This window comes from Sus scrofa, chromosome 10 (genome assembly GCF_000003025.6).
Source record: "Sus scrofa isolate TJ Tabasco breed Duroc chromosome 10, Sscrofa11.1, whole genome shotgun sequence".
In the NCBI taxonomy this organism is placed as follows: Eukaryota; Metazoa; Chordata; class Mammalia; order Artiodactyla; family Suidae; genus Sus; species Sus scrofa.
In genome coordinates, this window is record NC_010452.4 from 7,777,083 (window position 1) to 7,790,752 (window position 13,670).

A 13,670-nucleotide genomic window follows, 5' to 3' on the forward strand; every position below is an offset into this window, starting at 1 on the left:
TCCAAACATGACAGTTAAACAAGAAAGCATGCCTACCATTGAAGTTGGGGTCCCTCCGGATTTTTTAATATTCTTGGAAGGCATTCCATGAAGGCGACTGAGTCTAGCTTGGAAACCTGGAAAATCAAAGTCCTCAATTGAAGGCGCGTCTATGATCACTGGAGCAGAGAATAAGTTCCTACCAATTCAGAAATCCAAGTAAGGGTGGGGAGGGGGTTGATACGTTGAACGGTGGTGACGGTGATGAAAGGCAAAATTCACACTCACAAGATCCAAAGTAATGCCTGGTAGGTTTCTGGCACAGCCAGGCCACGGCTCTTTTTTTTTTTTTTTTTTTTAAGGGCCCCACTTGTTGCACGTCAAAGTTCGCAGGCTAGGGCAGAATCGGAGCTACAGCTGCCGGCCTACACCACAGCCACAGCAATGCTGCATCCTTAACCCACTGAGCCAGGCCAGGGATTGAACCCAAATCTCATGGATCCTAGTTGGGTTACCACTGAGCCACAAAGGGAACTCCCGGCCATGACTCTTAATTACTTAGATCTTAGAGTATTACCCAGGGCTTTTCTTTCGTCTCAATTTCTCTATCATTTCACCATGGGCCTAGTAAGAACGCAAGTCAACCTTTCCAACCATTTGAAAGCATGAGAAATGTGGTAGCTGAATGACTGGTCAACACGCTTTTACAGCAGCTTGTGTCTGAGTCTTTCATTCCCACTTCACACTTCCTCTTTCAATGCTTCTTCCTAGAATGACTACAAGCCCGCTGTGTCCACCAGACAGGGAGTGCTACTGACCTCTTCTTCCCGGATGGGACATAAGTGGGAAAGAACCAGTTAGGATACTTTCAAAGACAGGATCGGGTAGATTTTTGTCTAGCTCGGTTGGGTCTTCCTTTTCCCACCACGGAATGACTCCAGTGATGCCACATGCTCCACCCGACTCCTTTTCGTAAAACCAGTCGCTCTGCTCATCATCACCTGAGCAAAGACAAGAAATCCCCCAAAGATTCAGTTTGATCAGCCAAATAACCAGAGCTGTCAGATTTAAAGAATACAAGAAGGCAATTAAATGTGAATTTCATATAAATGATTCACTTTTAATATAAATATACATATACAACACTTGGGAACATTTTTTTAGTATATGTCCAAACCCTAAATGGGACATACTCACTAAAAAAAAAAAATTAAAAAATAAAAAAAAATTGGCATTTATCTAAAATTCAAATTTAACTGGGGGTCCTGTATTTTATCTGGCAATCATCTGTATAATCTATAAAGAAAACTTTTTCTTCTACACTAGAGTTTCACTTAAGAAATGCTTTTTTTAACACTCTAACGAGAGCTGCCATCCACAAAAACATAAATGTTTCAGAACCAATTTAAAAATGTGAAAAACAATACTAAATTGGATAATCTTTGGCAAAAACTATAGGGAAATCCATTTAAGTTCCTACCCTTTCGATATTAGGGAAAAACAAGCCTTAATGTTCTGCCAGGAATTAAAAGGTAGAAAATTGCAGAACCCGTTCTTTGCAGCTCATAATGGTATATAATTAGCTTAATTTCATGATTTGTATGGAGTGTAAAAATGGGAACAATCATGAACAGATGTGACTAAATGAAATTAATCTGATTAAGTTCATTAAGAAATAGTTGTGAAAAAGTTGATTTTAAATGAAAAGTGACACCACCACAGAATTTACAAAGAAACCACAATGAACTACAAGCAGGGCATTTTTAAAATAGAACGCTATTCTCAGTTAAGTCTGACTTTTATCCTTGAGTGAAACCACAGAATAACAATTAATTAAAAATGCAATTTGAAATGGGTCTTTGGTGTGAATCAAAAGTATTTTGTATTTTTTTTTTTAAATAAGGAGATGTATAAGGAGACAAAAACACCAGAGAAAGCAGATGGCTTTTAAAAACAAAAGACAAACAGCGTTTTGAATATGATCTGAGTCATCAGTCTTCTTCATGATTCTTAGAAAAACTACTAATTCTGGTTTCCAAAAGGTCATCACGACAGCTGTAAACTTTTTCTCTTATAGAAGCTTTCTGATTTTCAAAATCTCTTACTACAAATGTTTTTAAAAACAAACTAAAAAAAAAAAAAAAAAAAAAAAAAAAAAACTTAAACTTCAATTGAAAATAATTTTATGGGAAATAGCTCTGTTTCAAATCATGAGGGAGTGAAGTTGAAAGCATTTGGAAAGCCAAAGTCATCAGTTTGTTTTGACTGAGGATTTAATAAAAATTAACTTTTGAAAAAACAGGCACAATTGAAAGCCCATATATATTAGTATTTCCATTGAGAGTTATGTTAAGAATTCAGAGGTAAGGTATAAGCCTAAAAAAAGGGAGTCACTTAAAACTAACGACCCTAGATCTTAATTCCAACTGGGACAGCACTATCATAGAAAAACGCAGTTATTTTATTTTGGATGTCATACACAACTTTCTTCTTAATGGGGAAATCAAATAGCTAAAGAGTAAGAACTTGAGCTCTGAAGTCAGACAAACTAATTCGAATTCTGCTTTGTTAACACTGGGGAAGTTACTTCAAATTTATTAGTCTGGGTTTCATCATCTGAAAAAAAAGGAGTGGAGCAGAAACTCAGAGTTGTTTTAAGAATAAAATAAGAAACTAAATGTAAAAGAGGCACTTAGTGATGAAACATGATGGCTCACAATAAATACTAGCAGATTATTCTAAGCCATTCAATGCTTCTCAAAGATTGATAGGCTTGTCAAAAGTTATTTTTGAAAAAAGCTTTTCCATTCCATTTCCTTAGCAAATTCAGCACTGACACCATAACTCTGAGTAGACACAGCTATTTTAACAAGAACTTAGGTTTACTACCAAGGTGTTCACACTTAACTCTCAGCCCTTCTAACTCATTTCAGCAAAGTGTCTGATCTTTGGGAAGTCTGTGGTCCTTGAAACAGTTATATATCTATTTACCTGGAGTAATAATTTACAAGTAAGCAAAAAGAAGTACTAATTTACTCGTACTGCCAAGAGGAAGGAAAGACTAAGAAAAAAAAAAACTGCGGGGCAGCTATTATTTTGTCCTTTTTTTCCATAACATTATTAAACTATTTATAATTAAAACATTTTTTATTTCCCCTTGGAAATGACTGCTTTCCTTGTAAGATCTCAAGCAAGTCAGAAAACACTTGGGATAAATATTTCCATGGATGCCTCCTGTCCCTTTACCGGGGTTTTGGTATTTTCGAGGGGAACAGGTAGTTTCAAACTAAGGCCATGGTGAAGAAGTGTGAAAAGCTTCAGGAAATTTCAAAGACGGAGAAGATACAGGTTAGGTGACATTACTGTTGAACAGTGTATACTTTTGCATGCAAGAAACTGGTCTAATGACTTATAAGCTGGATAGGATGAATAAATGTCAGAGCTGAATAAAAATGACAAATGACTCACAAATCCACCGTTATGAATATGCTTAAACAGAACTAAGTACACGGGGAATTGGGTGGAGAATGAGAACCGGAGTCTTGTGAGCTTGCTGAAGGAGACAACATTAAAAAGACTGAGGCTTGTAAAACTTTCTCAAGGGAGATAATCCTTTCCTGACTTCAGGAGCTCCACAGACTAGCTCTGGGGGATCATCAATTAGTTTAGGTTTCTAAGGACAGGATATCGTTCATAGCAGGGAAAGGAACTAAATCCCAGTCCACCACGTAGTGTGTGGAAGGAAGGGACTGGACCGCAGTCAGCAACCTTTGAAAGTACCAGCAATAAGCACAACGTTAACATAAAGGCAGTTTTCCCCAAGAAATAAAAAAAAGAACAGGCAGTACCTTGTCTTCCCTCATCATTGGTAAACAAACCAGCATCAGTGCTGCTGAGACTACTGGAATCACTGCAACAAGGGAAAAGAAACAAAACAAACAAACAAAAAAAAAACAGATCAAAAGAACAATTGATCTCTCCACTGTCACATTTTAAAGAGACATGGCAGCTCAGAGATGGAACTTAGGGCTGACCAAGGGTCTGAAAGAAAATAAGACGACTTTTTTTTTTTTTAATCAAACGGCAAATATCCTGGATCCATTAACTACAGAGCGTATTATTTTTGGCACATAAAACCACAGGACTCTAATGGGACTCTGACAGCAAGCCAGATGTGACTGTAACGAGGTGCTGACACAATTGATGCATTTTATTATCTGCTTTCATCAAATGCTCACTGCTCCTTTCTTATTCCATGCAATTCGGCTTGAGCCCTAGGACGTGAGATACAAGGGCCTGGAATGGAATGACTTTTCATCCCTACATTTACAAATATTCCAGAAAAGACATTACTTTGGAATTCACAACAACTCTTATTACTTAGCAAGGGGGGGGGAAGTTTACAATGGTAACAGTCACAGTTAGAGCGAAGTCAAAGTTAAGGTTCCCCCTAAAATGAATATTGCCATTGCGGAGGAGGAGGCACACAAAAATAACAGGTTCTCAGTACTCCCACAGAAGTCTGAGGGCTTGACACAGAGTCAAATCTAAGACATAAATTAAAACAAGTAGTAAATATTTGACTGACATGAATGAACGGTCACAGTTGGTTTTATTAGAAGCGATGCTTACATGAGACTCTAGTTAAACGAACCCCAAGGACAAGGTCAGGTAATAAGAGCTTTGGTCTCCGAAGAATATTGAGTAATGGTCTTAAAAATTCTCACATACTCTCTTTTTACTGTAATACTTACTCCTAACCAAGCAGGAAGTCGTCCCAGGTGATTTTTAAATTCTAATATTTCCCATCAACAGGGAGAACGCTGACTAACTTGAAAAAAAAAACTCTACTCTGTTTTAAAATATTTCCTTTCAAATATTTCACTTGTGAGTTTAAGATACAAATTACAGATAAAACTCTAAATCCACATTCCTTTTCTGAACATAAAATCTTTTAGAGTTTGTCTGACTTTTATTTTCCTTAAATGATTTTCACTTTTTCCATTATCGTTGGTTTAAGTTTTTGTTCGACTTTTAAAAAAATAAACAAAAAGTATAAGAATTCGGGTGGCGCATTTTCCCAAGGAATTCTGAATTGGTACCTGTTTCTTTAACTTTCTTCGAATTAAGAGAATGTATGGAACTCCCTGAACAAGTGTTAATGAGAGAAAACAGTATTTTCCAAGAGCATCACCAACTTACGTATTTTCTTGTCTACAAACACGTGTGCTCCTCTATGCAGAGTGATAAGACAGTATTAAAAACACTTCAGGAACTTTGTCTTTCTGCTATTTAGCTGCCCAAACGACCACAGATATTTTGCTTTCCCTTTGTGACTGAGTAGCGCTCTGCTGTCTGCCCCAAACAACACAAATTCTAAAATTCCATACCGTAGGTCACAATCCTTTTTCTGAAACCCGACAGGCAAAATTACTTCAAATTCATTCTTTTTTTCACAGTCTAGAAAGGTATATTCTAAAATCCTAAGAGGGGTCTGGAGTAGCACTTCATCATCAAACATATTCACACATTTTTTTTTCAATCAAATGATGGGATATCCTCATTAAATAAGGTCAGGTTAGGTTTGGCCACAAATTACTTCATGTCACAGCTTTGAGAATTCAGATTTACAATAAAGGATTGTGAATCTGTGTGCCTTTTTTGGGGAGCGGGGCGGGGGGGTACAGTGGTCTTCCTATCTCCCCGAGTTCAGATTTCCTCTAACGAATTCTACACATAGCCAGTTTCATCTTTTCAAAACATGACTTGTGGACTAAAAATACCATGACATCCTGGATGGGCTCCTGGAACAAAAAAAAAAGGACATTAAATAAAAACAAAGGAAATTCTAATAAAGTATTGACTTTTGCTAATGTGTCCATGTGGGCTCATTAATTGACAAATGTACTACTGTAACTGATGATATTGGCAACAGGAGAAACTGGGGGCAGAATGAATGGGAACAGGGTATATACAGAAACTCTACACTATCTCTGCCACCTTTCTGTAAATCTAGAACTATTCTAAAAGAAAGTTTATAGAACACACAGGTGCATGTGTGTGTGCGTAAGTGTACATAAAATAAGCCTTTGATTAAAAATCTCAAATGACTTTCCCACATTTATTGGACTAAATTTAGACTTCAAGGCTTCCTATGGATGGACCGCCACCTAAATCCCCCCATCCCCATCTCTGGTCCTTCTGTTTACGTTCTTTCTCCTAGTGGTAGCCCAACCTCCTCTCTCTTCTCTCTCTACCTGCTGCTCTTCTTAAAGAAGATGAGAATTACCTAAGACTCACTAGTCCTTCACGATCCTTGTCCTCCTTTGAGCAATTTTTGCATGTTTTGAACATGTTCCCTATTTACATTTCACCTAATGGGCATCTAGCTAGTTGCTCCAAGTATATCATGCAGTTGTTGGTGTGCCTGATAAATCACAACAAGACCTGACACGGAAGCGAGCCTTTTCATTTTCAGCAGCTGAGGGACCACTGCGGCTTATATCCAAGGACGCCTCTTTCCACCACTTTAGTGGGATGTGACAGCACAGTAGTCAGAGAATACATTCCGTGAGGGCTTGTTGAATTAATGCATGGACACCAACCCCAATCCCCTGCCTCAATCTGTTCATTTCCTGTATTTTCTGTTCTCGCTGTCTTGGCGTCATCCGAGCGTTCTCCTTCTCGTTCATCTTCCAATCGTCCATTGATTCTAATTCTTAAAACTGCTCTCACATTTTTCTCCGCCTTCTACTGTACTGTCATAATTCACCTTCCTTTTACGATGGACTGGAGCCAAAACTAAACTCTATTGTCAAGATCAGGTTACTTTGGGAAAATTTAAATCGAACTGTTTTTTTCATTGTGCAGCCTTCTCCGCTGACTTCCCATTCCTGGCGTGATGAAATCCAAGCTACCGGAGCACATGAGCCTTCCAACGCGCTGATCACGGGCCTCAGCGCCCACTTACACTGCAGTAACAATGGACTGCACACGCTTTCCCACGTATGCCACACTTGCTTCGCAACCCACATTCTGCCGGGGTCATTCTCTCAACCTGGGATGCCCGGCCTCAGCTCCTCTAGCATCTGCACGAGGCCTTCAATCACGGCTCCTTTAAGAAGTTTGCCCTCCCTAGTCCCTTCCACCTTTTTCATCCCTTGCGTGTTTGGCTATTCTGGATGATTCGGCTAGAGAGAACAGGGTCGGCCTTATTTGTGTTGGGACCATGACTGAACAGTAAACAGTTGTTATTCAAATGTTTGTTAAAATCACACACACAGGGAGACAGTGCCAGGCTTATCCTGCGGTCCCAAGAAATACACAGCTTTTTATGGTAGGAAAGCTTTGGAAGTAGTCTCAAAAAACACTTATTCTTGCTGGGAACGTACTTTAAATATTTAGCAGCCTCCCCACAGAAAGAATATGCAGCTAAAAATAACTATAGGGGTACATTTAAAATAAGAGGAAAAATTGTAATTTATTTCAAATTGATTTGAATATTTATTCAAATATTCAAAAACATCCTTTTTGAAAATGTGTACCAAGGTTGTTGATGCTAGGTAGCCGGACCGCACCTAATACTCAAATATTTTTAATAAGGAAAAGAAGAGTATCATCTCATTCCTAGTCCAGGGTACATGTCTATCAATAAAAGGCAGACAGCAATAAAAGGAGGGGCTTCCACGATCACTCCAGAAAGCAGGTAACCGGGGGAGAAGCCAGAATGGAGGACTTATCTCCACTGCCACACACCCCCGTCCCAGGAGCTGAGCAAGACAATTACTTTCAAGTCAAGCTCAGTCACAATGGCCCGATACTAGCACAGAAATAATTCTCACTCTGGTATAAAAATGACAACTTTCTTGGAAGAAAAGCAGGTACCATACGCTTTTCAAAACCTTCCTGGAATGTTTTAAGTCATCTTTACATCTTTAGGAAAATTACCTAAATAGAAAACCACCTCCAAGAGAAGGTCGATTCTATCAACTTATGCCAGGTCCTATGTGCTATCTGCAATCACATTTACAAGGGAAAAGAATATATATATACATACATACATATGTATGTATGTATGTATGTATGTATGTATATATATAAAATGTTTATTAGATCCACAGCTCACAATCCATGATCAAAGTGATGCCAAGCCTAACAATTAAAAATCAAAAACGCCTTCCCACGTCATTTTTAAAGCATGTTTTTTTCTTGACCATAGTTCTGCATTTGATTTTAAGGACATGCTTAAAAGAATGAACAGTCAATACTTTCTCATTTCTGCAAGTAACATCAGTTTGTGTAAAAGAAAAGTGATCACTTACCTTTTGCAGCTGTCAAAATCATCCTTAACAGCTATCACTGTGGTATACCTGCTTTCTAGAATGCACGGATTAGACTAACTGCCAAAAAGGATCACTGCTTCTGGCATTGGTCTAATGACAAGATCAGGTTTTCTAGACTCTAAACTGGGTTTTGCAACTCATAAGAGGTCAGAATTCCCAGCAATCCATAGGCTTCTTAAAATACCTAGCCACACGGGTCGAAGTGCTCTCAACTTTTGATTCTCAGGAATCAGAATAAACGGATGAATTGTGACACTAAAAAGCACCAATGGCTAAAGCTCTGTAATTAAACAAATAAATAATTATAAATGCAATTCTAAGAGCTATAAATGCACTGTTATTCAAAAGCACACAACTTTCCCACTGAAAATCCATTTCCTTTTCTCTTTGTAGCTGGAAATTAAGTCATTATAACACAATCAAAAGCCTTTGTATAAATCAAACAAGCAATTTTGCTTTGTGCTAAACATCATAAATTTTAAGTAAATATAACTGTGGTTAAACAGTGATATCACTACCATTATTAAAACTCACAATTATTTCAAAGTAGAATTAATTAAAATCCAAAACACATTCAACCGCAAACACGGGAGACACCTATTTTTGTATTTAGAGAATAAAAAAGTCACCTTTCACTCATGAGTTCATCTGAGACTTTCTGCTCTTCGTAGTCCATTTTGTCCTTGTTGGTCTGGCTTACTTCCTCGCTTTCTAAAACTACTCCTTCGTCTTGGGTTTTTGGTCCTTGCCTAGCTATTTTCAGCCTCCTTTTTTTGACTTTGTTCTTGGTGAACTCTTGATATTGGTACGCTCTGTTATCATTGTCCACGTCCTGGTCCCTGCAGCCTTCGGGGGGCTGGCTCATGGGCCGTTTGCTGGCACTGTCCTGCGGGAGGTCCACGGCCATGCGCTTGACCTTCCTGCGCCGGCGCAGCGTCCGGTTGCCGAGGCTGTCCACTGCAAAGTCGGACTCGTGCCACAGAGGTCTCTTCCCTCGGACGTTATTATTTAAGTTGGAGGATGGCCTGCGCTTTGCCACCAACATCTGGTCGTCAGAGTCACTGTGATCTTTTTTATTATTGCTGTGATTCTCTCTATAGTCCCTGCTTGCTTCTTCCAAACTAGAGTCGGAGCCTTCGCTTAAGCAGTGTCCGGTCTCCCAGGGGTGATGGGCATTATAGGACCTCCGTTTCCTCCCTCTCCGTTTCCTTGCCTGGCGTTTCAGAGGGCAGGACAGGCTTCGAGAATGATCTCCCGTTTCAGCGAAACCACCTCGCGCTTGCTCTGAGCTCTCCTCTAAGGCTGAGACAAGATCATGAACCAGCTCTTCCATGGTTCGACTGAAATGCCTACATTTTTTTTTTTTGAAAGAAAGAAAGAAAAATTTAAAGAAAATAGGCAGAAGTAACCACATTAACCTACTTTATTACAGCAGGTAATTTGCTCTACATCTGACTAGAATTCAGTTACTAGGAAGAAATGTTTAAAAGCTACTTAATTTTCCTACCCAAGATATTATGGTTTCAAATATTCTGACTCATTTTTAAGCTTTTTCTTGTATAAGTTCTTTTATTCAACATAGGAATTACTTTTCAATAGAGTTAAGCATAACATCAGCAATGAAAGAGACTAGTGATTTTATATTTTTACCATCTAATTAGGAACAAGTTATTTCTGCTTAAATCACTATACTCTAGTCTGCTCCTGTTCTTTTCCTCTCATCCAGAGAGAACGTTCTGGATGCCCTGCCATTCCACCACACACACACACACACACACACACACACACACACACACACACACCCCCAATGTCTAAGTAAAGACCTTAACATACAGTCCTCTACTGGCCACGTGCTCTACCAGTCACTGCCACCACAGGCAAGGCATACAGAAGGACTGGCGGGTACTTTCAAGACCTGTACTTAAAGCTATACTCGCAATGAGAAAACCATCCACAAGTCAGCAAGGATAAACATTTGTATTCTTTGGGAACCTTTATCAATGATACGGGTCCTTTCCAAACCCAGGTCCCAAAGATTCTCAAGTTGGTGGGATACAGGGCCCAGGCCCCTGATTTTATTTTTTAAACATAACAGGTATTTCAAACATATACCTGTCTTATATAAGATGATCACGAACCATTCTTTCTTAAACTGAGTTCTAGAAGCACCTGGGAGCAAAACAGTCTCGATTTTAAAGGCTATATAGTTTCTAGAGTCTTTAGCACGGGTAGGCACGTTTTCTGTACAAGGCCAGGTAGAAAATAACTCTACGCCCTGCAGACCATTAGGTCTCTCTAACTGCTCCACTTTTCCCACCGTAAGGCCAAAGCAGTCGCAGGGAATACAGAAATAAATGGGCATGGCTCTGGGATGCAGTGACTGGTCAGATGCACACTGTGAGCAATTAAAACTCAGTATCAGGACACTGTCTTTCAGTTAACGTGAGTTTGTATTTCCAGATCAATCCCCTCCGACATTCTTAAAGAATACACAAAAAGCCTATACAGTCATCTGTTTTTCCAAAACATGGTGATTCGAATACATATATATTAAATGAACTCTGGAGGGTCACTACGGTTGGGTTTTGTTTCGTTTCGTTTTGTTTCCTTTGAAAGGTTTCTATATATTGCTCAGGTTTCAGGACACCGCATTTGATTATAAGAGGACTACGTATCACATAGGAATTAGCATCAGGCCAATACCAGGGCTACAATTCTGACTATGTTGATAAGCCAAATGGATCTTTTCTCCATAACCTATACATTAATAACTGCCTTTCCAGTTTTCCTTTCATTGCAATGAATACTTTGTTCTTTTCCTTGAGTACTTTTTCGGTGGAGGAAATGTTGTCTGAGAATGATCATCTCTGAATATGGTATTGCACCTTTTAAAAAATTCACTGGAAGCCCATTTAACATATACTACAGGAAATATCCTTTGTCTAAAAGAAGACTCAGAATCACCTGGCTCTGGAGTAATTTACTTTTTGAAAAGATAGTTTTCTTATCAACGGGTGAATGACTAGTTCTAAACAGCAATGCAAAATTAACTCATGCACAAATACAATCTCCACCTAAAATTGCAGCTTATTTTGAAAGTTACAATTAATGCTTTACTTTAGAAAATTTGATGGTCCCAACTTTAGAAAAAGGTTAGCACATCAGATTCAATCCACTGAAATCTGATACCATTCAATTAATTCCATTTAAATTAATTCAACTGCTGTACTAATAGTTTAACAAAATATAACCAATAATATTACTAAAAATGAAAGCAAAACTTTATTATATCATTAAAAGCCAGCCATATTTGATTTTATATTGGTTTTCTCAAGAAATAATTAACTTATTTACAGAATGGAAACAGACTCACAGATTTTGAAAACAAATGGTTACTAAAGGGGACAGGTTGGGGGGGTGGACTGGAGGTTTGGGACTGGCAAAATGCACACTCTAGTATTTGGAATGATTGGCCAACAGGGTCCTGCTACACAGAGAACTCTACCCAATATTCTGTGATAATCTATGTGGGAAAATAAAGAATCTGAAAAAAGAAATTTAAAAATAAAAATTTGATTTATTCCATGATGCCGTTCAAAGATGAATTAAGCAAAAAACTACTTTAAAAAGCTTAAAAAAAAAAAACCTTATAAAAACACAGAAAAATACATTTAAGTGACACTCAGAGTTCAAATTCTTTTTCCCTCTTGAATATCAATTCACCAGAATTCTACGAGTCAATCTCGACCAAAACTCTTATTAAAGAGCCAATATTATTAAAGTTAGTCAAGCTGCTTTACAGTTAGTCAGGCTATTTTACTTACACCTCTCAAATAAAACCGGTATCCACGGGCATCACAGAAAAAGTCAGGGTAAGAGACCATCACATGATCAATAGCTCATTTATTTCCTTTGGCAGTTATCGAAAACCCCTACCCTGAAACATTTTATCCTAAAGACATTTTCTTAAATAAGTCCTTTCCTACTGGAGGTGAAACCTGGAAATACATAACTTTTCTGTACAAAAAAAAAAAAAAAAGTATGTTTGTTAAGCATCCGTAGTTTTAAAAGTTGAATTACAGTAAAATCCAGTGAATTGCCCCTCAGCTACTTTGGAAGCTTTATATTCACATTTATAAAACAATTTTTTTTACTTGGAACCTACTAGAAATGAAAAATTTTGGAACAGTTTGCACTGAGCACAATGCCTAAGATAACTGTTCACTAATAGCTTTCTTAAATCTAGTCCAAATGAATAATAAAATTATAGTCCCACTATTTATATAAGGTTGGGGTCTGTAAAAGGCAATGACTTAAGAGATAAACATTTTGTTATTTCAGGGGGCATTAGATTATGCTGAGCCATATAAATGCAAGATCAACCCAGAATTTGATCTGCCAACTTTAGGTAAGAATACTTGGCCAAACGTCAGGTTGGTTGCTTTGTCCTCCTCCAGGCAACATCAAACATCCAGTAAAATGAGTGAACGGCTCTCCCTAGCTTCCTTTAACACCAAGTTCTCATGAATTCAGAAAAGACCTTCCTGAAAACCGCACATTTGAGAGTGAGGAATATCATTTAATGTAGAAAACACTGCACTGAGTTTAAGGGTTTTTTTTTTTTTTTTTTTTTCCCAAATGTTTTTGGTTCAAAGAAGAAGAATCAGGAAGCTGCTCCAGTCCTATGTGACTGCCCATATGTCCTCGAACAACTGGCAAGTTGACTGATGAACCGAGGGCTTCCAAGGCCTTCAATAATGTAGAGGCAGGCACGGCAGGAGCTTAAGGCAAGAAAGCCCCCTGCCCCAACCCCCCAATAAGTAATAACTATTTTCTCAGTGACTATTATTTTTTCGAAGCCTGTATTAGAAATAACTACTATTCCTACAAGGAAAAATATAGCATATGTAGAAAAAACACGGAAAAATTTCCTTGCCTGGATACTGATAAAAATAACTGTAAGAGGACAGACATGTTCTGTCTACTAAATAAATTCAACAGATTCATTATAAAATAAAAATCTTCCAGATATATCTAAAAGCTAATTGACTACAGCTAACAGATATCTAGTTGAGGGGGAAAAAATCAAATATTCTTTATCACCTTGTACATGATAAAATCCTCATCTTCATCTCTGTAAAATACAGATTATTTCTTCTACAAAGTTAAGTGATTTTAGTAAGTGCTGAAAGTTACCTGTTGGTAAGTATAACTGTTCAGTTGGGCTTCAGAAATGTAAAGGAATAGACATGTATGTGTTAGGTTCTATATGAATAAAAATTCAGTGTACACAAAAACACTGAGTTAGCAGTGCACAGTCAGGAACTATGCTGATGAATGTATACTATG

The 13,670-nt window shown here is 38.0% G+C and overlaps 1 protein-coding gene across 8 annotated transcripts in view; it reads right to left on the reverse strand.

The window, feature by feature from the left end:
* The window catches only part of GPATCH2 (G-patch domain containing 2), a 182,107-nt gene that overhangs the window by 161,962 nt on the left and 6,475 nt on the right, over positions 1–13,670 (reverse strand). For all 8 annotated transcript variants that reach the window (XM_021064103.1, XM_021064101.1, XM_021064099.1 and 5 more), the window contains exons 2-5: positions 8,951–9,670; positions 3,828–3,889; positions 798–980; positions 37–116 (exon numbers count right to left, since the gene is read on the reverse strand). In XM_021064103.1, the coding sequence (XP_020919762.1) occupies positions 37–116; positions 798–980; positions 3,828–3,889; positions 8,951–9,670 (1,045 nt within the window). The remainder of the gene's footprint in view (positions 1–36; positions 117–797; positions 981–3,827; positions 3,890–8,950; positions 9,671–13,670) is intronic.